Here is a 26,699-nt window from a genome sequence, read left to right as displayed (position 1 = left end):
TTAGTGTAGTGACCTGAAGTGCTAACTTTACCCATCCAATGTTATCTAAACACTTGTACAGTGATGTTAACACCCGCAGTGTTAATACACCTCTTACAGTATTCATGGTGTTTACATATTTGTATTTGTGTCTGTCTCTGTGATCATGGTTGTTTCTCTCTTGTTTTCTGCATCTGCTTCCATGTCTTCCTGTGTCTTCTGTTCTCACCATGTCTGCTCTAGTGTCTTCCTTCTTTTCCCAACACGCACACACAGATGGACATATGGTATAAACACACACATGGAGGGAGATATGATATTCACAACAAGACTTGTTCTTCCACTCTTGTGATGTTATGGGACTGAAATGTGCTCATACTGGTTTGGCTCCTTCTAAAGAGAAAAAAAAGGTGCAACTAGATTATCGTTCAGATCATAACAGGAAAGAAACAGAGAGTGTGTGTACAGATGGACTGCAGTGAAGAAACAGAGCATGTGTACAGGTGGACTCCAGTGAAGAAATAGACAGTGTGTGTACAGGTGTGTTTATAGTAGTAATAAACAGTTATGATCAACAATTGGTCAGTTATGTTGCTACAGTAGTGAAAACTCAGTAGTGAAACAGTAGCTAAAGTGAGTGTGTTGACAATTAATTAATCTGGACATCCTGATGAAGACAGATCCAGACATTCTTCCTGAAGACTTATAGACTGAACAGTAAAGGTAACACTGCTCCCATGCTTCATAGATATTGCTGTAATCTTGTGTATTTCTCTCTGTAATTAATTATGGCTTTCAGTAAGATTCCTAATACCAATCATTAGCCACATTCCTAAAACCAGTCATACGGCCAGATTCCTAATACCAATTATATGGCCAGATTCCTAATAGCAATCATACGGCCAGATTCCTAAAACCAACCATGTGGCCAGATTCAGAAAGCCTATCATATTTACATTTACAGTAATTATAGTATTTAGAAGATGCTCTTATCCAGAATGACTTGCAAAATTGCTTTGTCATTTACTCATAGAAAACATCCTAGCCAGTACAGTAGGTTAGAGTCCAAGATACCAATGATCTAGAATACAGGGATCACTGCTGATGCCTACAAGTACAAAATACATAAGGTCTATCTTAAACAATGATAAGTGTAATACACAATAAGTGCTAGGGTTTGTTAAACAACATCAGTGTAATAAACAATACCCTACAATAAGTACTAATTTACTCAGGGTCAGTTGTCATTTAAATATTCCACAAATAGTTGGGTCTTCAGTCTGCGGTTGAAGACTGCAAGGGACTCTGCTGTCCGGACAGCAAGTGGGAGTTTATTCCACCATCTTGGAGCCAGGACAGAAAATAGTCTAGTTGCTTGTCTTCCATGAGACCTGAAGCACGGTATTTCAAGCCAAACCTTACTTGAGGTTCGAAGTACTCAAGGTACGAATCAAGGACCATTGACCTCTTGTATGAAGGGGCTGGTCCATTTTTGACTTTGTAGGCAAGCATCAAGGCTTTAAATCTGATGCGTACAGCTACTGGAAGTCAATGAAAGGAGCACAGCAGTGGAGTAATGTGAACTTCAGAAAATTGAAGACCAGTCATGCTGCTGCATTCTGGACAAGTTCAGAATGAACTTAAGGACAAATTCACATCCAAGAATACCTAGATCTGCAGGAAAGTCCACATACCTGGACTACTGGATTTGAACCTTTCCTGTACAAAGTGTTGCAACAAGACCAAACTCAAATAAGGAAAATATTCTTTATTAATTCTAATGTATCCTACAAGATATTTGATTGTGTGGACTATGAATCCACAGTTTCCCTCAGTGAATGTAACAGGTTCCGCAACCTGAACAGTTCTGAGAGTCCCTCTTTAGAAATGTATGTGAACTTTCCATATGTCTTTGAAATGTTCTGAGCGCAAGCGGAGACAGAGTCACAGTATGGGGAATGCAGTTTATTAGAGAACACACGTAGTCCATAGATGTAATTCAAAGTACAAGCCATATATCCAGAAAATCATCTATGTTTATACAGTATATGACATACAGCTGTCTTTACTGTCTGTAAATATATTCTGTATATGACATACAGCTGTCTTTATTGTCTGTTTATTATCCACATCTGACTCCCTGTTTCATTGAATTTCCACCACAGTATGCATGTATATACTGTATATGATATACACCTGTCTTTATTGTCTGTCTACATATATACTGTATTTGACATACAGCTGTATTTACTGTCTGTGTATATAATGCATATGACATACAGCTGTCTTTAGTGTCTGTATGTGTGGATATACTGTGACACAGCTGTCTTTAATGTCTATATGTATGATGTATATTCTGTATATGACATACAGCTGTCTTTATTGTCTGTATGTATGTATATACTGTATATGACATACAGCTGTCTTCTATTGTCTTTATATGTTTATATACAGTATATGACATACAACTGTCTTTATTGTCAGGATGTGTGATGTATATACTGTATATGACATAGAGCTACCATTACTGTCTGTATTTATGTTTATACTGTATATTGCATAGCTGTCTTTACAGTCTGTATGTATATACTGTATATGACATACGGCTGTCTTTATTGTCTTTATGTATATTTATACAGTATTCGACATACAGCTGTCTTTACTGTCTGTATGTATATACTGTATATGACATACAGCTGTGTTTATTGTCTGTGTGTATATATTGTATATGACACTCAGCTGTCTTTATTGTCCGTATGTATAATGTATGGCCTACAGGTACCATTACTGTCGGTTTGTGTGTGTATACGTTATGACATAGAGCTGTCTTTATTGTCTGTTTGTGTGTATATACTGTATAAGACATACAGCTGTCTTTACTGTCTGTATGTATGTACTGTATGTGACATACAGCTGTCATTACAGTCTTTATGTATTCTTTATACTGTATATGACACTCAGCTGTCTTTATTGTCCGTATGTATAATGTATGGCCTACAGCTGTTTATTGTCTGTATGTATGTTCATACTGTATATGACATAGCTGTCTTTACTGTCTGTATGTATGATGTATATTCTGTATATGACATACAGCTGTCTATTGTCTGTTTGTATATTTATACTGTATATGACATAGCTGTCTTTACTGTCTGCATGTATATAATGTATATGACATACAGCTGTCTTCTATTGTCTGTATATGTTTATATACAGTATGTCTTTATTGTCTGGATGTGTGATGTATATACTGTATATAATATACCGCTGTCTTTATAGTCTGTATGTATATTTATATGTAATGTTGAGCGATAAGGAGGCGGACGCATGTGCGGAGAGGAGCGAGATTTATTATGCCCAAATCCAAAATCAGAGTTGTTATCGTAGTCTAGGCTCAAAGAGCCAACACGGAGAGCACGGGGATATATAAGTAGACAAAATAAACACACGAAGGCAAACTGGGAAGCAGGCTATAACTAAGGCTAGGGAAAACTCATGGCTAAGAAACACGGAGTACAAACCAACAAAACCATAAAAATAAACATGCAAACATTCAATGAACTAAACACATACACAAATCATTCAAACAATGAACAGCAACAACCAAGGCACACAACAGGGATTAAATGCATGAATTTCACCAAAACTAGAAACGAGGGACAGGTGTAAGCAATCAAACAAGGTGAGCACAAAACGAAACTATGGAACGGAACTAAACACAAGACAAGGAAAACACGGAACACGGAAGATGGAAGGGACTGAACGTGACATTATACATTATTTGACATACAGCTGTATTTACTGTCTGTATGTATATACTGTAAATGACATACAGCTGTATTTACTGTCTGTGTGTATATACTGTATAAGACATACAGCTGTCTACTGTCTGTATGTATGTACTGTATGTGACATACAGCTGTCATTATAGTCTTTATGTATGTTTATACTGTATATGACATACACCTGTCTTTATTGTCTGTGTGTTTATATGTATGTGTATCTGACTTACAGCTGTCTTTACTGTCTGTATGTACATACTGCATATTACATTCCGCTGTCTTTACTGTCTGTATGTATATACTTGTATTTGACGTACAACTGTCTTTATTGTCTGTATGTGTGTATATATACTGTATATGACATACATGTATCTTTACTGTCTGTATGTATATTCTGGAAATGACTTACAACTGTCTTTACTGTCTGTATGTGTGTATATACTGTATATGATATATAGCTGTCTTTACTGTCTGTATGTGTGTATATACTGTATATGATATATAGCTGTCTTTACTGTCTGTATGTGTGTATATACTGGATATAACATACAGTCTTTTGATCCCCCTCAAGACACTAACACTTTCTGAAATCTTCATACAGATTTTCTCTGTTGTTTTCTACAGGTCTGCAAAGATGCACCATAACAGATAAACTAAGACATTTACCAAGACTCTGCTGGTTGTGTGGTCTCCTGTAACTCAGGTAAGGCTCTGACCTTAAGTAAAGAAATTAGGGTGCTAGTAACACCTACATCTTGCATTTGATTCACAGGGTGCACACGTACTGTCACACTGATACACATGTAAGCCACTCTGGAGAAGAGTGTCTGTAAATGTGTGTGAACAAATGAATCCTTATTAAATCCTCGATAAATCAGTTTTCTTACTGGGTAACTCCATCACAATTGTCAGATTTTAATAACTATTGTACCAAGGGTCGATTTCACGCAGACACCTATAACAGAGCCACAAACATTTTCATTACATGTTTACATACTTCCTCACATATTTGTTTCTGGGTTAAATTTCCTGTGTTTAAGATCAACATTTTTTACTCGTAACTACTACTTCTTTTTGATAAACACGTGCAACCTCTGAAATAATGTGGATTAACCTGTTTATTGCTGCTGTGTTTCAGTTGAATGTTGTTTCAGATTGGTCATGAACAACCAAGAGAAAACAAGTCAGGAGAACAATTCCAATGTTTGAAACTAATCACTAGGGGGCACTGTTTCACATATTCATTAAACTGTCTCATTGAATTTGTGATGAATTTGAGTAAGAATACATAATTTTTATATATATATTTTTGTTGAGTCAGTTTGAGTGTCACTGGGCTGTCAGACCCACAGGCTGTTAGTTGTGTTGTGTATTGTGAATCTGGCCCATGGGCTATGTGTTGTGTATTGGGTGGGCTGTGTGCTGTGTGTCTGCACCAGAACAGTGCAAATGCACTGTAAGGCACATCCATTAGTATTGTGCAGGTCATACCTCAGTCTACAGTACTACACATACAGTCTGATTACACATACATATACACATACAGTCTTGTCCTCCATGTTGATTGGGTGTATGGCAGTGTAGTGTCTGTATCCCTGTCACATCTGGTCCTCCATGTTGGTTGGTTCTCCTTCCAGCAGCAGTCTGTGGGCTGCCATCTCACCCTCACAGGCCTGTTCTCTGATCACTCCCATCTCACCCTCACAGGCCTGTTCTCTGATCACTCCCATCTCACCCTCACAGGTCTGTTCTGTGATCACTCCCATCTCACCCTCACAGGCCTGTTATCTAATCACTCCCATCTCACCCTCACAGGCCTGTTCTCTGATAACTAAATATATAGTTTGATTTTGTGTATCACACAACTTTGAAAATCATCTCATTGTATCACTCGGAATTTCACATCTTATTCAGTAACATTCCAATGCTTTTTCTTAATTGTGAAAGCCTATTAACTCCTTCCCCACCAGTAAGGCTGTTTCGTAATCAATGTTTTTCTGTCTGTAAATGTGTTTCTATACTGCCATCTTGTGGTCACTGATGGGCATTTCAATGTCCATGGTGCCGTTTGTGTAAAAATAAATAATCTATTATAGTCATGTGACATTAGTGATGGGCAGATCATCAATAACTGCCCCACTAATTTAAATGTGAATTTAAATATGTGTATTCAGAGTAAAACAAGCAGACTGTATGACCTCAGACTATCAGTGTTTTCATAACAGACCCACACAGCGGTAGTGAGAGATGACAAACAGGTAAAACCCAGTGAACACACATCAACACTTTACTCAGTCCTCTCCACATCACTCACACAGCACACTTCACCCAACACACATTCACTCCTCTCCACATCCCTCACACAGCACACTTCACCCAACACACTCACATTCACTCCTCTGTCTATTCCTGCACTGTGAACATAAACCATTGAACATGTTTGTGAACCTTCAGTAATCTGGAGTCTGTTGTCTAGAGTCAGGATGGACAACATTTCAAAACTACTGCTGGACATTCTAGAGGAGCTGAAGATAGAGGACCTAAAGAAGTTCCAGTGGCATCTGACCAACAGTGTAGAAGATGACAAACGCATCCCAAAATCTCATCTGGAGAATACAGACAGACTTGACACTGTGGACAAGATGGTGCAGAAATATGACCCAGATGGAGCTGTGAAGATCACACTGATCACCCTGAAGAAGATGAACCACAACCAACTGGCTGAGACCCTGAGAATCCAACACAGTGAAAATAAAGCAGGTGAAATCATGTTCACTTTTTAAACTCACTATTTCAGGATTTTATATGCTCATAGCATTTGGTTTTGTTTTGTTAGTGAACTCAATAGACAAAGAGTGAAGTTGAAAACAATGCTTAGTTAATTTACAAAGTAGAATGAGACAAAATTCAAAATAATCTGGTATATTAATAAACAAACATTGCAAACAATATGTTTTGAATAAGAAATGTTCATTAGCAACAATGAGAAAAGTGATGTCAGTCTCAGTTTAAACATGAGCAAATCACAAATGTAGTCCAGTAATGATGAACAATGTGTTTGGCACAGACTGTATAACTTACAAAATGCATAATAACAAATGTCCAGGTCTTCTCAAACATAGCAGTCACAACCAAAAAATGCACACAGGACTCACAGTTAATAAAGTAGGTTTTGTGTTTTATATTTTCTGTTCTTTACTCTGATGTCTTCTCTCACAGGTGGAGAGAAGACTGCTAAGACTCCAGCAGGTAAATTCAACCCAGTCACACCTTTAGGCATGAGATTATATTACAACTTTAAACAACATGAATATCACATATACTACTGCCATCATTCACATACACACATCACATACACTACTGTCGTCATTCACAGACATACATCACATACACTACTGTCATCATTCACATACTCACATCACATACACTACTGTCATCATTCATATACATCACATACACTACTATCATCATTCACATACACACACTACTCATTCACATCATTCACATACACACATCACATACATTACATACACTTCTGTCAGACTGCAGTTATTAAACAGTCCCTCAGATACTGCACAACATTATAGTTCAGGCAATAATTAAATCTCAAAATTACTGCACAGCTTTAATGTTGTTACACCTGTTAATATAATTACACAGTCTAAAAGAATTGCAGTTTCCTGGATCTAGCTACTTAAATCTTTATTGAAGGCAGCACAAACTTTTTTTTTTTTAATAATTCTATTACATACCAGAACTGTGAAGGTTAAAGCACAATAGTAGTGAGAAATCTCTCCCCAGCCTAAACGCATCATGTTCATTTATGCTCTTTTCATAACAAATCTCATTCAGGGGAGACAAAACAAATAATGGGGGGAGTCCTCCTCTGGTTGATATCCAGCACAGCAGAAACAATACAAACAATGAAGAACAAAATACCTCTTCACACTGAGCACTGGTAGACACTTCACCTCTCCCTTAATGTTTCAGTACCTCTTAATTAACACACTGAGCACTGGTAGACCCAACACCTCTCCCTGAGTGTTTTAGCACCTCTTCATTAACACACTGAGCACTGGTAGGCACGTCACCTCTCCCTTAGTGTTTCAGTACCTCTTCATTAGCACACTGAGCACTGGTAGACACGTCACCTCTCCCTTAGTGTTTCAGTACCGCTTCATTAACACACTAAACACTGGTAGACACATTACCTCTCGCTTAGTGTTTCAGTACCTCTTCATTAACACACTGAGCACTGGTAGACACATCACCTCTCCCTTAGTGTTTCAGTACTTCTTCATTAACACACTGAACACTGGTAGACATATATAACCTGTTACAGCCCAGCATACATAAGACAGTTAGTGCACAAGTAAAGCCCTGTACACACTCCGTGGTTATAAACTAATGGAGGTAGCACTGACCAAAGAGAGAAGGCAAAGCAAAGCTGCAGAAAGTAAGAACTAAAATCCAGCTTGATTCAGTTAAGGACTCACTGAGCCATTACAGAATGTTCTATCTCATAACAATAATCAAAACTTTGACTCTCATTTGGAGTCTTTTTGATGTCTCCTTATTTGTTACTACTACTGATAGTTATTCTACTCTACAGTGATAAACAAACTTCAGAGAGAACATGATATAAAGTTAACATTTTGAAACTATACTAAACAGGCACTTTTCTTATTCACAGGCTATATGAATCACAACGTTTTCTTCCAACTTTTTAACAGGTGGAAGAAAAAGTGATCTCAGTAGTAGGAGAATGAAAATAAAATATAAGGAAAAATTTGAGAAGTTGTATGAGGAGGCTCCACTAGAATGTGATCGTGTGCCTATAAAAGACACTTACACTGAAGTTTACATGATCAAAGGATGCACAGGAGGAGTGAACACAAAGCATGAAGTGAGACAGGTGGAGGAATTCTACCCCAAAACAGAAGAAACACCAATCACACTCAGTGACCTCTTCAAAGTGCAGTCTACTAAAAAGAAGCATGGTACTAAAGTCCTGACATTGGGAATAGCTGGAGTGGGAAAAACAGTCTCTGTACACAAGTTCATTCTTGACTGGGCTGAAGAGAAGTGCAACCAGGACATAGATTTCATCATATACCTCCCATTTCGAGAGCTGAACTTGATTAAGGATGAAAAGTACAGCCTCTCAGAACTACTTCTTTACTTCCATAAAGAGCTCTGTTCTGGAGAAGAAAAGGAGATATTAAATGAAAAACATAGGCTGCTTTTCATACTGGATGGATTGGATGAAAGTAGAATTCTTCTAGATCTTCATCAGAAGAAGGTATCTAATGTGAATGAAAAGACTACTCTTGATAAACTAATAACCAACCTCATAAATGGAGAACTGCTTCCTTCTGCTCTCCTCTGGATCACTTCACGACCTGCAGCAGTCAGTAAGATAAATGACCAATACTTTAACCCTGTTACAGAAATCCGTGGATTCAATGACCCACAGAAGGAGGAGTACTTCAGGAAGAGAATCAGAGATGAAGATCAAGCCAGCAGAATTATATCACACATTAAGACTGCAAGAAGCCTTCATATCTTGTGTCACATACCTGTTGTCTGCAGGATCTCAGCCACCGTGTTTCAGAAAATGCTGAAGGAAGGTGTGGACATGAAAAATGCTCCAACAACTCTGACAGAAATGTACCTACATTTCCTGCTGTTTTTCACAGATCAAAAGACTAAGAAATACAACACAAAGCAAAGCACCAACAATGCAGTTTCATCTGAGACAAAAAGAGCAGAGGTGCTGGATATTGTGAAGCTTGGAAAGTTAGCCTTTCTTCAGCTGCAAAAAGGACAACTTCTGTTCTATGAGAAAGATCTGGAAGAATGTGGTATTGATGTCTGTGAGGCTTTAGTGTACTCTGGAATTTGTACGCAAATTTTTAAACAGGAGGGGAAGATCTACAGCTTTGTGCATTTAAGCTTCCAGGAGTTTCTTGCTGCTGTATTTGTGTTCCTAACATTCAGGGATGAAGGCAACCCACTCCTTAAAACCCCACTGGAGAAAATTAAGTGGAAGTTAAAACACAGACTGTGTGATCTGCTCAGGACAGCAGTAGGTAAGGCCATGAGGAGTGAAAATGGGCACCTGGACCTTTTCCTCCGTTTCCTCTTCGGCCTCTCACTGCAGTCCAATCAGAGGCTCCTGAAAAGTCTACACCCAGAACTGGACATCAGAGAAGAGAGTTTAGAGGAGACTGTGAACTACATCAAGAAAACCATCAAGAGAACAAAATCCTTTGAAGAGACTATCAATCTGTTCCACTGCTTGAGTGAACTGAAAGACAACTCTCTGACAAGTGAAATACAGACCTTCCTGAACTCCAGAGACCTCTCAACACAGACACTTTCATCTACACAGTGTTCAGCTCTGGTGTTTGTGCTGCTGATGTCAGAGGAGATTCAAGAGAAATTTGAGCTGAAGAAATTCAGGCCATCAGATAAAGGACTGAGGGAATTATTTCCAGTGTTGAAAAACACCAGGCGAGCTCTGTAAGTATCTTTTGGATTAATAATTTTAATTGGAAAGGTTTTTTATTGTTGAAGCTCTTTCTGTAACTAATCAAATTATGTGAATGTATTTCTCAGTCAGAGCAAAGTGAACAACAATTTTCATTTCTAGTGGTAAAAGGTTGTACTGTAAGTATATTTTGAATGGTGAACTTTGGGGAATGGCTTTTCTGACAGCCACAACATTAAAGAACAGACAAGCCTTTATCTTAAGAGCAGACCAGTGCATTCCAGAATGACTGCAGTGTCTTCCTACCAGTTGGAATGCAACACATGACTGTCATTCTGTAATTCAAAAGTCCCACTGGTTTCTCTGGCAAACACTCAGAAAGCCACATTCAGTCAAGACACAGGAGTGTTCAGCAAGCAGCTCTGTATTTTTTTTTTAACAGAGACAGATAATATATATATTGTGTGCGTGTGTGTGTGTGTGTGTGTGTGTGTGTGTGTGTGTGAACAGCGACAGAGAATATATATATTGAAACTGATAGTCTAACAGGTTATACATAGTCTAACAGTACATAGTGTTACACATACTAAAACTGAAGCACTGACAGTACACAGTGCGCAGACCTTTAAGCATTAAAGGGATGACTAAACAAGGCAAGTGAGGGGTCTACGTTTTCATCTAAGCCTCCTCTATTTGATGAAACTGCTGTCAATCAAGCAGCTTGCCCTGAAAACTCTTGGAAATGCCTGGAAGTAAATGCTAGTCACCCTCCCTCCCCCTTCCCCCTTCACACATTGGTGTAGGACAGTAAGTACATAGTGTTACACATACTATCTAACAGATGTTTATTCTAGGACAGTCTATTTTAGCAGATTTGTATGGAATTACTTTCACATTTAAGATTTTAAGGTTATAAGTCATTGAAAATTCATGTTTGAAAGTTAGGAACCATTAGTTGGTTTGTCACCCCTGAATGAGACTTGTTATAAAAGGAGCATAAATAAACATGAATTAGCATGTGTTTAGGCTGGTGAGGGGTATTGTAAAGTAAAGGGGACTGTTTGTGAATTACAGATGTGTAGTGTAAACTCAATGTGTGCGTTTAGGCTGTTAAGGGGTATTGTGAAGTTAAGGGGCCTGTTTGTGAATTACAGATGTGTAGTGTAAACTCAATGTGTGTGTTTAGGCTGGTGAGGGGTATTGTAAAGTAAAGGGGACTGTTTGTGAATTACAGATGTGTAGTGTAAACTCAATGTGTGTGTTTAGGCTGTTAAGGGGTATTGTGAAGTTAAGGGGCATGTTTGTGAATTACAGATGTGTAGTGTAAACTCAATGTGTGTGTTTAGGCTGTTAAGGGGTATTGTGAAGTTAAGGGGACTGTTTGTGAATTACAGATGTGTAGTGTAAACTCAATGTGTGTGTTTAGGCTGTTAGGGGGTATTGTGAAGTTAAGGGGCCTGTTTGTGAATTACAGATGTGTAGTGTAAACTCAATGTGTGTGTTTAGGCTGTTAAGGGGTATTGTGAAGTTAAGGGGCCTGTTTGTGAATTACAGATGTATATTGTAAGCTCAACTGGAACTGTAGGGGTCCACCAGCTGGAAACACTGTTCAGGAGTAATGTTCCACTGTGGTACTACCTGATAAATTGCTCTGTAAACATATTAGGTGAGATAGTATACAGCAGGTTCACTCAGATACTGAAAACCAGACCATTTAGTGCTTTACATGTTAATAAGAGAATTTTAAAGTCTGGTTCAAATTTAACTGAAATTTAACAATAATGAGATAGGATTATGACAAGTTAATTATGAGATGTTATGAGAGGATTAAGTCTAAAGTATGGTTACAGTTATGAGATAATATTAGGACCATAAAGTATGGTTACAAGCTGAAGCTGAGTCTTTCCTATACCCAGAGCCCTGTCTATACACCTGCAGATTTAAGATCATTTTTGAACCATTTGTACTTTTTCACTTTAACACTAGTTACCTGAAATTGTACACATAGCACAATGATCATTCAGGATTCAATTTGAAGTAGACACTTGGGACAAGACATCCATTCACATCCAGGCTTATTTGTCCATCATTTAGGTTCCATATGAGCTCATCTAATACAGAAGAAAATGTAAATAAATAAATAAATAAAACACCTCTGATTTTTGGGTGTATAATGTGTCTATTGATGCTGGAGATTCATTTTAACTCATGCACTAAATTACATGTAGCAAGATTACGAATTTTCCAGCAGTGAATGGAAACATCCGGTGATTTGCTATGCAAACATTGATGCTTGTCCATGCTAGCAGCAAAGCTAATCTATGCTAGCAGCACCCAAACAACTCCACATAAACTTCAGCTAAAATAAACCTCTTCATTTCCATGATGTCCAAATGTATTGGCAAAATCATCAAATCATTCTTATGGTTGTACGAGTTTCGCCAAACAGCACCAAACAGTGCCAAACAGCACCAAACTGATGCACTATGCTATCTGCTAACAACAGTACACAGTACGCAGGTCTTTAAACATTAAAGGGATGACTAAATAAGGCGACCGAGGGGTCTACGTTTTCGTCTAAGCCTCCTCTATTTGATGAATCAGCAGCCAATCACACGGATGGCCATAGAAACACTTGGAAACACCTGGAAGTAAATGCTAGTCACCCGCCCCTTCCCCCTTCACACATAGGTGTGAATTGCTGTCACCCCAAGACAATGGCACGGCAATGGTCAATAGAAATCAATATAAAATAGAAAAGGGGGGACTAACGCTCTATTCAGCAACAGTTTTATGTCAGTAGCATGCATTTTCAGTTAACCAAAGGCTTGCGTAGTTTGGGTTTGTTACGAAGGAACCGAAACGAAAGAAAAACTTTGTTTCTACGCAAAGAAGTAAGCATGCAATTAAAGAACCTTACTAACACTCTGTAGACCATTTAAACATGTCACGCAGTTGTTTTGATGGTAATTGAATTTACTATGACAAAATCTGAACTTATCTTATACCGGAAGGATGTTTTAAAAGGCAACTTAAAAGGACAGGCACATTTTTGTGGAAATTTTACTCGAAAAATGCGGTGTCTTCAGTGTGCAATTTCTGGCGAGCGGATGCATGTAGACATCTGAAAATCGGTAAGCAGGTATTAGTCCTAAGAAATGTTATGTTAATAAATGTACTGTCCTTTAAGAATATTCGATGTTATCAAGTAATTTATTTGAGCATGACAGTTTGGGCCTGCCCACTGGCCCGCTAGGGGGCGTTGGTGCATAAGGGGGTTAAAAGGCCAATTAAAAGGCCTGGCACAACAGTGCACACGGTGTATTCAGCGTGGGATTTCTGGCGAACGGATGTATGTAGACGGCTGAAAGTTGGTAAGCAGGTACTTGTATTAGTCCTAAGAAATGTTATGTTGATAAATGCACTTAAATCAAGTGATTTAAGTATGCCAGTTTGGGCCCACCGGTGGGCCCACTGGTAGGCCCACTAGGGGCATTACTGCATTACACAGTTAATTCAAGCACCAGTGGTCTTTAGATCACATACTAAACATGAGTCTTGTCATTCCTAAATTTTTCCCACATTCCAGTAATTTCATTAAGTAAACTTTAAATAGAAAATAAAGATGCAGACTCTGGAATTAATTGAAGAGAATAGCCAGTCTCATCTTTATTCTGAGCTCAATATTACAAACGAGGCATAGTCTGGAATATGTCTAACAATCACACACAACACACATTTTTATGCAGTTTTCAGAAGTGGTTATGTAATCGCCCCACCTTCTTTACAGAATAGCGTTTCAAATCTCCACCACTATGTTCAAACATACATTATTCAATATATGCAAATTGAGATCCATCATTATGCAAATTAATGCTTCCTGTGTCAATGGGGGTTTCCTCCAGGGTCTCTGGTTTCCTCTCACAGTACATAAATATGGAAGTTAGGTTGATTGTATATTCTAAATTGTCCTCTTTGAATGTATTTGTTCAGTGGTGGTTGGTACTGTGTGTGTGTATGTATGTTCTGTGATGGTTGGTGCTCTGTGTCTATGTATGTCCAGGGATGGTTGGTGCTTTGTGTATGTATGTCCAGGGATGGTTGGTGCTTTGTGTATGTATGTCCAGGGATGGTTGGTGCTTTGTGTATGTATATCCAGGGATGGTTGGTGCTCAGTGTGTATGTATGTCCAGCTATGGTTGGTGCTCAGTGTGTATGTATGTCCAGCTATGGTTGGTGCTCTGTGTGTATGTATGTCCAGCTATGGTTGGTGCTCTGTGTGTATGCATGTCCAGCTATGGTTGGTGCTCAGTGTGTATGTATGTCCAGCTATGGTTGGTGCTCTGTGTGTATGTATGTCCAGCTATGGTTGGTGCTCTGTGTGTATGTATGTCCAGCTATGGTTGGTGCTCTGTGTGTATGCATGTCCAGCTATGGTTGGTGCTCTGTGTGTATGCATGTCCAGCTATGGTTGGTGCTCTGTGTGTATGCATGTCCAGCTATGGTTGGTGCTCTGTGTGTATGCATGTCCAGCTATGGTTGGTGCTCTGTGTGTATGCATGTCCAGCTATGGTTGGTGCTCTGTGTGTATGCATGTCCAGCTATGGTTGGTGCTCTGTGTGTATGCATGTCCAGCTATGGTTGGTGCTCTGTGTGTATGCATGTCCAGCTATGGTTGGTGCTCTGTGTGTATGCATGTCCAGCTATGGTTGGTGCTCTGTGTGTATGCATGTCCAGCTATGGTTGGTGCTCTGTGTCTATGCATGTCCAGCTATGGTTGGTGCTCTGTGTCTATGCATGTCCAGCTATGGTTGGTGCTCTGTGTCTATGCATGTCCAGCTATGGTTGGTGCTCTGTGTCTATGCATGTCCAGCTATGGTTGGTGCTCTGTGTCTATGCATGTCCAGCTATGGTTGGTGCTCTGCCTGTCTATGCATGTCCAGCTATGGTTGGTGCTCTGCCTGTCTATGCATGTCCAGCTATGGTTGGTGCTCTGCCTGTCTATGCATGTCCAGCTATGGTTGGTGCTCTGCCTGTCTATGCATGTCCAGCTATGGTTGGTGCTCTGCCTGTCTATGCATGTCCAGCTATGGTTGGTGCTCTGCCTGTCTATGCATGTCCAGCTATGGTTGGTGCTCTGCCTGTCTATGCATGTCCAGCTATGGTTGGTGCTCTGCCTGTCTATGCATGTCCAGCTATGGTTGGTGCTCTGCCTGTCTATGCATGTCCAGCTATGGTTGGTGCTCTGCCTGTCTATGCATGTCCAGCTATGGTTGGTGCTCTGCCTGTCTATGCATGTCCAGCTATGGTTGGTGCTCTGCCTGTCTATGCATGTCCAGCTATGGTTGGTGCTCTGCCTGTCTATGCATGTCCAGCTATGGTTGGTGCTCTGCCTGTCTATGCATGTCCAGCTATGGTTGGTGCTCTGCCTGTCTATGCATGTCCAGCTATGGTTGGTGCTCTGCCTGTCTATGCATGTCCAGCTATGGTTGGTGCTCTGCCTGTCTATGCATGTCCAGCTATGGTTGGTGCTCTGCCTGTCTATGCATGTCCAGCTATGGTTGGTGCTCTGCCTGTCTATGCATGTCCAGCTATGGTTGGTGCTCTGCCTGTCTATGCATGTCCAGCTATGGTTGGTGCTCTGCCTGTCTATGCATGTCCAGCTATGGTTGGTGCTCTGCCTGTCTATGCATGTCCAGCTATGGTTGGTGCTCTGCCTGTCTATGCATGTCCAGCTATGGTTGGTGCTCTGCCTGTCTATGCATGTCCAGCTATGGTTGGTGCTCTGCCTGTCTATGCATGTCCAGCTATGGTTGGTGCTCTGCCTGTCTATGCATGTCCAGCTATGGTTGGTGCTCTGCCTGTCTATGCATGTCCAGCTATGGTTGGTGCTCTGCCTGTCTATGCATGTCCAGCTATGGTTGGTGCTCTGCCTGTCTATGCATGTCCAGCTATGGTTGGTGCTCTGCCTGTCTATGCATGTCCAGCTATGGTTGGTGCTCTGCCTGTCTATGCATGTCCAGCTATGGTTGGTGCTCTGCCTGTCTATGCATGTCCAGCTATGGTTGGTGCTCTGCCTGTCTATGCATGTCCAGCTATGGTTGGTGCTCTGCCTGTCTATGCATGTCCAGCTATGGTTGGTGCTCTGCCTGTCTATGCATGTCCAGCTATGGTTGGTGCTCTGCCTGTCTATGCATGTCCAGCTATGGTTGGTGCTCTGCCTGTCTATGCATGTCCAGCTATGGTTGGTGCTCTGCCTGTCTATGCATGTCCAGCTATGGTTGGTGCTCTGCCTGTCTATGCATGTCCAGCTATGGTTGGTGCTCTGCCTGTCTATGCATGTCCAGCTATGGTTGGTGCTCTGCCTGTCTATGCATGTCCAGCTATGGTTGGTGCTCTGCCTGTCTATGCATGTCCAGCTATGGTTGGTGCTCTGCCTGTCTATGCATGTCCAGCTATGGTTGGTGCTCTGCCTGTCTATGCATGTCCAGCTATGGTTGGTGCTCTGCCTGTCTATGCATGTCCAGCTATGGTTGGTGCTCTGCCTGTCTATGCATGTCCAGCTATGGTTGGTGCTCTGCCTGTCTATGCATGTCCAGCTATGGTTGGTGCTCTGCCTGTCTATGCATGTCCAGCTATGGTTGGTGCTCTGCCTGTCTATGCATGTCCAGCTATGGTTGGTGCTCTGCCTGTCTATGCATGTCCAGCTATGGTTGGTGCTCTGCCTGTCTATGCATGTCCAGCTATGGTTGGTGCTCTGCCTGTCTATGCATGTCCAGCTATGGTTGGTGCTCTGCCTGTCTATGCATGTCCAGCTATGGTTGGTGCTCTGCCTGTCTATGCATGTCCAGCTATGGTTGGTGCTCTGCCTGTCTATGCATGTCCAGCTATGGTTGGTGCTCTGCCTGTCTATGCATGTCCAGCTATGGTTGGTGCTCTGCCTGTCTATGCATGTCCAGCTATGGTTGGTGCTCTGCCTGTCTATGCATGTCCAGCTATGGTTGGTGCTCTGCCTGTCTATGCATGTCCAGCTATGGTTGGTGCTCTGCCTGTCTATGCATGTCCAGCTATGGTTGGTGCTCTGCCTGTCTATGCATGTCCAGCTATGGTTGGTGCTCTGCCTGTCTATGCATGTCCAGCTATGGTTGGTGCTCTGCCTGTCTATGCATGTCCAGCTATGGTTGGTGCTCTGCCTGTCTATGCATGTCCAGCTATGGTTGGTGCTCTGCCTGTCTATGCATGTCCAGCTATGGTTGGTGCTCTGCCTGTCTATGCATGTCCAGCTATGGTTGGTGCTCTGCCTGTCTATGCATGTCCAGCTATGGTTGGTGCTCTGCCTGTCTATGCATGTCCAGCTATGGTTGGTGCTCTGCCTGTCTATGCATGTCCAGCTATGGTTGGTGCTCTGCCTGTCTATGCATGTCCAGCTATGGTTGGTGCTCTGCCTGTCTATGCATGTCCAGCTATGGTTGGTGCTCTGCCTGTCTATGCATGTCCAGCTATGGTTGGTGCTCTGCCTGTCTATGCATGTCCAGCTATGGTTGGTGCTCTGCCTGTCTATGCATGTCCAGCTATGGTTGGTGCTCTGCCTGTCTATGCATGTCCAGCTATGGTTGGTGCTCTGCCTGTCTATGCATGTCCAGCTATGGTTGGTGCTCTGCCTGTCTATGCATGTCCAGCTATGGTTGGTGCTCTGCCTGTCTATGCATGTCCAGCTATGGTTGGTGCTCTGCCTGTCTATGCATGTCCAGCTATGGTTGGTGCTCTGCCTGTCTATGCATGTCCAGCTATGGTTGGTGCTCTGCCTGTCTATGCATGTCCAGCTATGGTTGGTGCTCTGCCTGTCTATGCATGTCCAGCTATGGTTGGTGCTCTGCCTGTCTATGCATGTCCAGCTATGGTTGGTGCTCTGCCTGTCTATGCATGTCCAGCTATGGTTGGTGCTCTGCCTGTCTATGCATGTCCAGCTATGGTTGGTGCTCTGCCTGTCTATGCATGTCCAGCTATGGTTGGTGCTCTGCCTGTCTATGCATGTCCAGCTATGGTTGGTGCTCTGCCTGTCTATGCATGTCCAGCTATGGTTGGTGCTCTGCCTGTCTATGCATGTCCAGCTATGGTTGGTGCTCTGCCTGTCTATGCCTGTCCAGCTATGTTGGTGCTCTGCCTGTCTATGCATGTCCAGCTATCTGTCTATGCATGTCAGCTATGGTTGGTGCTCTGCCTGTCTATGCATGTCCAGCTATGGCTGGTCTGCCTGTCTATGCATGGGGGGGGCATGTCCAGCTATGGATTGGTGCTCCTGCACTGTCTATGCATGTCCAGCATATCTATGGTTGGTGCTCTGCCTGTCTACGCATGTCCAGCTATGGTTGGTGCTCTGCCTGTCTACGCATGTCCAGCTATGGTTGGTGCTCTGCCTGTCTACGCATGTCCAGCGATGGTTGGTGCTCTGCCTGTCTACGCATGTCCAGCGATGGTTGGTGCTCTGCCTGTCTACGCATGTCCAGCGATGGTTGGTGCTCTGCCTGTCTACGCATGTCCAGCGATGGTTGGTGCTCTGCCTGTCTACGCATGTCCAGCGATGGTTGGTGCTCTGCCTGTCTACGCATGTCCAGCGATGGTTGGTGCTCTGCCTGTCTACGCATGTCCAGCGATGGTTGGTGCTCTGCCTGTCTACGCATGTCCAGCGATGGTTGGTGCTCTGCCTGTCTACGCATGTCCAGCGATGGTTGGTGCTCTGCCTGTCTACGCATGTCCAGCGATGGTTGGTGCTCTGCCTGTCTATGCATGTCCAGCGATGGTTGGTGCTCTGCATGTGTGTATGCATGTCCAGCGATGGTTGGTGCTCTGCATGTGTGTATGCATGTCCAGCGATGGTTGGTGCTCTGCATGTGTGTATGCATGTCCAGCGATGGTTGGTGCTCTGCATGTGTGTATGCATGTCCAGCGATGGTTGGTGCTCTGCATGTGTGTATGCATGTCCAGCGATGGTTGGTGCTCTGCATGTGTGTATGCATGTCCAGCGATGGTTGGTGCTCTGCATGTGTGTATGCATGTCCAGCGATGGTTGGTGCTCTGCATGTGTGTATGCATGTCCAGCGATGGTTGGTGCTCTGCATGTGTGTATGCATGTCCAGCGATGGTTGGTGCTCTGCATGTGTGTATGCATGTCCAGCGATGGTTGGTGCTCTGCATGTGTGTATGCATGTCCAGCGATGGTTGGTGCTCTGCATGTGTGTATGCATGTCCAGCGATGGTTGGTGCTCTGCATGTGTGTATGCATGTCCAGCGATGGTTGGTGCTCTGCATGTGTGTATGCATGTCCAGCGATGGTTGGTGCTCTGCCTGTGTGTATGCATGTCCAGCGATGGTTGGTGCTCTGCATGTGTGTATGCATGTCCAGCGATGGTTGGTGCTCTGCCTGTGTGTATGCATGTCCAGCGATGGTTGGTGCTCTGCCTGTGTGTATGCATGTCCAGCGATGGTTGGTGCTCTGCCTGTGTGTATGCATGTCCAGCGATGGTTGGTGCTCTGCCTGTGTGTATGCATGTCCAGCGATGGTTGGTGCTCTGCCTGTGTGTATGCATGTCCAGCGATGGTTGGTGCTCTGCCTGTGTGTATGCATGTCAGCGATGGTTGGTGCTCTGCCTGTGTGTATGCATGTCCAGCGATGGTTGGTGCTCTGCCTGTGTGTATGCATGTCCAGCGATGGTTGGTGCTCTGCCTGTGTGTATGCATGTCCAGCGATGGTTGGTGCTCTGCCTGTGTGTATGCATGTCCAGCGATGGTTGGTGCTCTGCCTGTGTGTATGCATGTCCAGCGATGGTTGGTGCTCTGCCTGTGTGTATGCATGTCCAGCGATGGTTGGTGCTCTGCCTGTGTGTATGCATGTCCAGCGATGGTTGGTGCTCTGCCTGTGTGTATGCATGTCCAGCGATGGTTGGTGCTCTGCCTGTGTGTATGCATGTCCAGCGATGGTTGGTGCTCTGCCTGTGTGTATGCATGTCCAGCGATGGTTGGTGCTCTGCCTGTGTGTATGCATGTCCAGCGATGGTTGGTGCTCTGCCTGTGTGTATGCATGTCCAGCGATGGTTGGTGCTCTGCCTGTGTGTATGCATGTCCAGCGATGGTTGGTGCTCTGCCTGTGTGTATGCATGTCCAGCGATGGTTGGTGCTCTGCCTGTGTGTATGCATGTCCAGCGATGGTTGGTGCTCTGCCTGTGTGTATGCATGTCCAGCGATGGTTGGTGCTCTGCCTGTGTGTATGCATGTCCAGCGATGGTTGGTGCTCTGCCTGTGTGTATGCATGTCCAGCGATGGTTGTGCTCTGCCTGTGTGTATGCATGTCCAGCGATGGTTGGTGCTCTGCCTGTGTGTATGCATGTCCAGCGATGGTTGGTGCTCTGCCTGTGTGTATGCATGTCCAGCGATGGTTGGTGCTCTGCCTGTGTGTATGCATGTCCAGCGATGGTTGGTGCTCTGCCTGTGTGTATGCATGTCCAGCGATGGTTGGTGCTCTGCCTGTGTGTATGCATGTCCAGCGATGGTTGGTGCTCTGCCTGTGTGTATGCATGTCCAGCGATGGTTGGTGCTCTGCCTGTGTGTATGCATGTCCAGCGATGGTTGGTGCTCTGCCTGTGTGTATGCATGTCCAGCGATGGTTGGTGCTCTGCCTGTGTGTATGCATGTCCAGCGATGGTTGGTGCTCTGCCTGTGTGTATGCATGTCCAGCGATGGTTGGTGCTCTGCCTGTGTGTATGCATGTCCAGCGATGGTTGGTGCTCTGCCTGTGTGTATGCATGTCCAGCGATGGTTGGTGCTCTGCCTGTGTGTATGCATGTCCAGCGATGGTTGGTGCTCTGCCTGTGTGTATGCATGTCCAGCGATGGTTGGTGCTCTGCCTGTGTGTATGCATGTCCAGCGATGGTTGGTGCTCTGCCTGTGTGTATGCATGTCCAGCGATGGTTGGTGCTCTGCCTGTGTGTATGCATGTCCAGCGATGGTTGGTGCTCTGCCTGTGTGTATGCATGTCCAGCGATGGTTGGTGCTCTGCCTGTGTGTATGCATGTCCAGCGATGGTTGGTGCTCTGCCTGTGTGTATGCATGTCCAGCGATGGTTGGTGCTCTGCCTGTGTGTATGCATGTCCAGCGATGGTTGGTGCTCTGCCTGTGTGTATGCATGTCCAGCGATGGTTGGTGCTCTGCCTGTGTGTATGCATGTCCAGCGATGGTTGGTGCTCTGCCTGTGTGTATGCATGTCCAGCGATGGTTGGTGCTCTGCCTGTGTGTATGCATGTCCAGCGATGGTTGGTGCTCTGCCTGTGTGTATGCATGTCCAGCGATGGTTGGTGCTCTGCCTGTGTGTATGCATGTCCAGCGATGGTTGGTGCTCTGCCTGTGTGTATGCATGTCCAGCGATGGTTGGTGCTCTGCCTGTGTGTATGCATGTCCAGCGATGGTTGGTGCTCTGCCTGTGTGTATGCATGTCCAGCGATGGTTGGTGCTCTGCCTGTGTGTATGCATGTCCAGCGATGGTTGGTGCTCTGCCTGTGTGTATGCATGTCCAGCGATGGTTGGTGCTCTGCCTGTGTGTATGCATGTCCAGCGATGGTTGGTGCTCTGCCTGTGTGTATGCATGTCCAGCGATGGTTGGTGCTCTGCCTGTGTGTATGCATGTCCAGCGATGGTTGGTGCTCTGCCTGTGTGTATGCATGTCCAGCGATGGTTGGTGCTCTGCCTGTGTGTATGCATGTCCAGCGATGGTTGGTGCTCTGCCTGTGTGTATGCATGTCCAGCGATGGTTGGTGCTCTGCCTGTGTGTATGCATGTCCAGCGATGGTTGGTGCTCTGCCTGTGTGTATGCATGTCCAGCGATGGTTGGTGCTCTGCCTGTGTGTATGCATGTCCAGCGATGGTTGGTGCTCTGCCTGTGTGTATGCATGTCCAGCGATGGTTGGTGCTCTGCCTGTGTGTATGCATGTCCAGCGATGGTTGGTGCTCTGCCTGTGTGTATGCATGTCCAGCGATGGTTGGTGCTCTGCCTGTGTGTATGCATGTCCAGCGATGGTTGGTGCTCTGCCTGTGTGTATGCATGTCCAGCGATGGTTGGTGCTCTGCCTGTGTGTATGCATGTCCAGCGATGGTTGGTGCTCTGCCTGTGTGTATGCATGTCCAGCGATGGTTGGTGCTCTGCCTGTGTGTATGCATGTCCAGCGATGGTTGGTGCTCTGCCTGTGTGTATGCATGTCCAGCGATGGTTGGTGCTCTGCCTGTGTGTATGCATGTCCAGCGATGGTTGGTGCTCTGCCTGTGTGTATGCATGTCCAGCGATGGTTGGTGCTCTGCCTGTGTGTATGCATGTCCAGCGATGGTTGGTGCTCTGCCTGTGTGTATGCATGTCCAGCGATGGTTGGTGCTCTGCCTGTGTGTATGCATGTCCAGCGATGGTTGGTGCTCTGCCTGTGTGTATGCATGTCCAGCGATGGTTGGTGCTCTGCCTGTGTGTATGCATGTCCAGCGATGGTTGGTGCTCTGCCTGTGTGTATGCATGTCCAGCGATGGTTGGTGCTCTGCCTGTGTGTATGCATGTCCAGCGATGGTTGGTGCTCTGCCTGTGTGTATGCATGTCCAGCGATGGTTGGTGCTCTGCCTGTGTGTATGCATGTCCAGCGATGGTTGGTGCTCTGCCTGTGTGTATGCATGTCCAGCGATGGTTGGTGCTCTGCCTGTGTGTATGCATGTCCAGCGATGGTTGGTGCTCTGCCTGTGTGTATGCATGTCCAGCGATGGTTGGTGCTCTGCCTGTGTGTATGCATGTCCAGCGATGGTTGGTGCTCTGCCTGTGTGTATGCATGTCCAGCGATGGTTGGTGCTCTGCCTGTGTGTATGCATGTCCAGCGATGGTTGGTGCTCTGCCTGTGTGTATGCATGTCCAGCGATGGTTGGTGCTCTGCCTGTGTGTATGCATGTCCAGCGATGGTTGGTGCTCTGCCTGTGTGTATGCATGTCCAGCGATGGTTGGTGCTCTGCCTGTGTGTATGCATGTCCAGCGATGGTTGGTGCTCTGCCTGTGTGTATGCATGTCCAGCGATGGTTGGTGCTCTGCCTGTGTGTATGCATGTCCAGCGATGGTTGGTGCTCTGCCTGTGTGTATGCATGTCCAGCGATGGTTGGTGCTCTGCCTGTGTGTATGCATGTCCAGCGATGGTTGGTGCTCTGCCTGTGTGTATGCATGTCCAGCGATGGTTGGTGCTCTGCCTGTGTGTATGCATGTCCAGCGATGGTTGGTGCTCTGCCTGTGTGTATGCATGTCCAGCGATGGTTGGTGCTCTGCCTGTGTGTATGCATGTCCAGCGATGGTTGGTGCTCTGCCTGTGTGTATGCATGTCCAGCGATGGTTGGTGCTCTGCCTGTGTGTATGCATGTCCAGCGATGGTTGGTGCTCTGCCTGTGTGTATGCATGTCCAGCGATGGTTGGTGCTCTGCCTGTGTGTATGCATGTCCAGCGATGGTTGGTGCTCTGCCTGTGTGTATGCATGTCCAGCGATGGTTGGTGCTCTGCCTGTGTGTATGCATGTCCAGCGATGGTTGGTGCTCTGCCTGTGTGTATGCATGTCCAGCGATGGTTGGTGCTCTGCCTGTGTGTATGCATGTCCAGCGATGGTTGGTGCTCTGCCTGTGTGTATGCATGTCCAGCGATGGTTGGTGCTCTGCCTGTGTGTATGCATGTCCAGCGATGGTTGGTGCTCTGCCTGTGTGTATGCATGTCCAGCGATGGTTGGTGCTCTGCCTGTGTGTATGCATGTCCAGCGATGGTTGGTGCTCTGCCTGTGTGTATGCATGTCCAGCGATGGTTGGTGCTCTGCCTGTGTGTATGCATGTCCAGCGATGGTTGGTGCTCTGCCTGTGTGTATGCATGTCCAGCGATGGTTGGTGCTCTGCCTGTGTGTATGCATGTCCAGCGATGGTTGGTGCTCTGCCTGTGTGTATGCATGTCCAGCGATGGTTGGTGCTCTGCCTGTGTGTATGCATGTCCAGCGATGGTTGGTGCTCTGCCTGTGTGTATGCATGTCCAGCGATGGTTGGTGCTCTGCCTGTGTGTATGCATGTCCAGCGATGGTTGGTGCTCTGCCTGTGTGTATGCATGTCCAGCGATGGTTGGTGCTCTGCCTGTGTGTATGCATGTCCAGCGATGGTTGGTGCTCTGCCTGTGTGTATGCATGTCCAGCGATGGTTGGTGCTCTGCCTGTGTGTATGCATGTCCAGCGATGGTTGGTGCTCTGCCTGTGTGTATGCATGTCCAGCGATGGTTGGTGCTCTGCCTGTGTGTATGCATGTCCAGCGATGGTTGGTGCTCTGCCTGTGTGTATGCATGTCCAGCGATGGTTGGTGCTCTGCCTGTGTGTATGCATGTCCAGCGATGGTTGGTGCTCTGCCTGTGTGTATGCATGTCCAGCGATGGTTGGTGCTCTGCCTGTGTGTATGCATGTCCAGCGATGGTTGGTGCTCTGCCTGTGTGTATGCATGTCCAGCGATGGTTGGTGCTCTGCCTGTGTGTATGCATGTCCAGCGATGGTTGGTGCTCTGCCTGTGTGTATGCATGTCCAGCGATGGTTGGTGCTCTGCCTGTGTGTATGCATGTCCAGCGATGGTTGGTGCTCTGCCTGTGTGTATGCATGTCCAGCGATGGTTGGTGCTCTGCCTGTGTGTATGCATGTCCAGCGATGGTTGGTGCTCTGCCTGTGTGTATGCATGTCCAGCGATGGTTGGTGCTCTGCCTGTGTGTATGCATGTCCAGCGATGGTTGGTGCTCTGCCTGTGTGTATGCATGTCCAGCGATGGTTGGTGCTCTGCCTGTGTGTATGCATGTCCAGCGATGGTTGGTGCTCTGCCTGTGTGTATGCATGTCCAGCGATGGTTGGTGCTCTGCCTGTGTGTATGCATGTCCAGCGATGGTTGGTGCTCTGCCTGTGTGTATGCATGTCCAGCGATGGTTGGTGCTCTGCCTGTGTGTATGCATGTCCAGCGATGGTTGGTGCTCTGCCTGTGTGTATGCATGTCCAGCGATGGTTGGTGCTCTGCCTGTGTGTATGCATGTCCAGCGATGGTTGGTGCTCTGCCTGTGTGTATGCATGTCCAGCGATGGTTGGTGCTCTGCCTGTGTGTATGCATGTCCAGCGATGGTTGGTGCTCTGCCTGTGTGTATGCATGTCCAGCGATGGTTGGTGCTCTGCCTGTGTGTATGCATGTCCAGCGATGGTTGGTGCTCTGCCTGTGTGTATGCATGTCCAGCGATGGTTGGTGCTCTGCCTGTGTGTATGCATGTCCAGCGATGGTTGGTGCTCTGCCTGTGTGTATGCATGTCCAGCGATGGTTGGTGCTCTGCCTGTGTGTATGCATGTCCAGCGATGGTTGGTGCTCTGCCTGTGTGTATGCATGTCCAGCGATGGTTGGTGCTCTGCCTGTGTGTATGCATGTCCAGCGATGGTTGGTGCTCTGCCTGTGTGTATGCATGTCCAGCGATGGTTGGTGCTCTGCCTGTGTGTATGCATGTCCAGCGATGGTTGGTGCTCTGCCTGTGTGTATGCATGTCCAGCGATGGTTGGTGCTCTGCCTGTGTGTATGCATGTCCAGCGATGGTTGGTGCTCTGCCTGTGTGTATGCATGTCCAGCGATGGTTGGTGCTCTGCCTGTGTGTATGCATGTCCAGCGATGGTTGGTGCTCTGCCTGTGTGTATGCATGTCCAGCGATGGTTGGTGCTCTGCCTGTGTGTATGCATGTCCAGCGATGGTTGGTGCTCTGCCTGTGTGTATGCATGTCCAGCGATGGTTGGTGCTCTGCCTGTGTGTATGCATGTCCAGCGATGGTTGGTGCTCTGCCTGTGTGTATGCATGTCCAGCGATGGTTGGTGCTCTGCCTGTGTGTATGCATGTCCAGCGATGGTTGGTGCTCTGCCTGTGTGTATGCATGTCCAGCGATGGTTGGTGCTCTGCCTGTGTGTATGCATGTCCAGCGATGGTTGGTGCTCTGCCTGTGTGTATGCATGTCCAGCGATGGTTGGTGCTCTGCCTGTGTGTATGCATGTCCAGCGATGGTTGGTGCTCTGCCTGTGTGTATGCATGTCCAGCGATGGTTGGTGCTCTGCCTGTGTGTATGCATGTCCAGCGATGGTTGGTGCTCTGCCTGTGTGTATGCATGTCCAGCGATGGTTGGTGCTCTGCCTGTGTGTATGCATGTCCAGCGATGGTTGGTGCTCTGCCTGTGTGTATGCATGTCCAGCGATGGTTGGTGCTCTGCCTGTGTGTATGCATGTCCAGCGATGGTTGGTGCTCTGCCTGTGTGTATGCATGTCCAGCGATGGTTGGTGCTCTGCCTGTGTGTATGCATGTCCAGCGATGGTTGGTGCTCTGCCTGTGTGTATGCATGTCCAGCGATGGTTGGTGCTCTG

The 26,699-nt window shown here is 45.6% G+C and overlaps 1 protein-coding gene across 1 annotated transcript in view; it reads left to right on the top strand.

The window, feature by feature from the left end:
* Positions 1-436: 436 nt before the first annotated feature.
* Positions 437-26,699, top strand: part of LOC145659441 (NACHT, LRR and PYD domains-containing protein 3-like) — a 61,746-nt gene continuing 35,483 nt past the window's right edge. Inside the window, exons 1-6 of the mRNA XM_081722119.1 lie at positions 437-702; positions 4,383-4,461; positions 4,897-6,016; positions 6,235-6,518; positions 6,978-7,007; positions 8,492-10,283. Of these exons, the coding sequence (XP_081578245.1) occupies positions 6,006-6,016; positions 6,235-6,518; positions 6,978-7,007; positions 8,492-10,283 (2,117 nt within the window). The 5' untranslated portion in view covers positions 437-702; positions 4,383-4,461; positions 4,897-6,005. The remainder of the gene's footprint in view (positions 703-4,382; positions 4,462-4,896; positions 6,017-6,234; positions 6,519-6,977; positions 7,008-8,491; positions 10,284-26,699) is intronic.

The sequence above is a fragment of the Electrophorus electricus genome, chromosome 1 (genome assembly GCF_041902795.1).
Source record: "Electrophorus electricus isolate QZ-2024a chromosome 1, ASM4190279v1, whole genome shotgun sequence".
Lineage (NCBI taxonomy): Eukaryota > Metazoa > Chordata > Actinopteri > Gymnotiformes > Gymnotidae > Electrophorus > Electrophorus electricus.
Note: the sequence above shows the minus strand (reverse complement) of the source record. Positions and strands in the feature narration are given on the sequence as shown.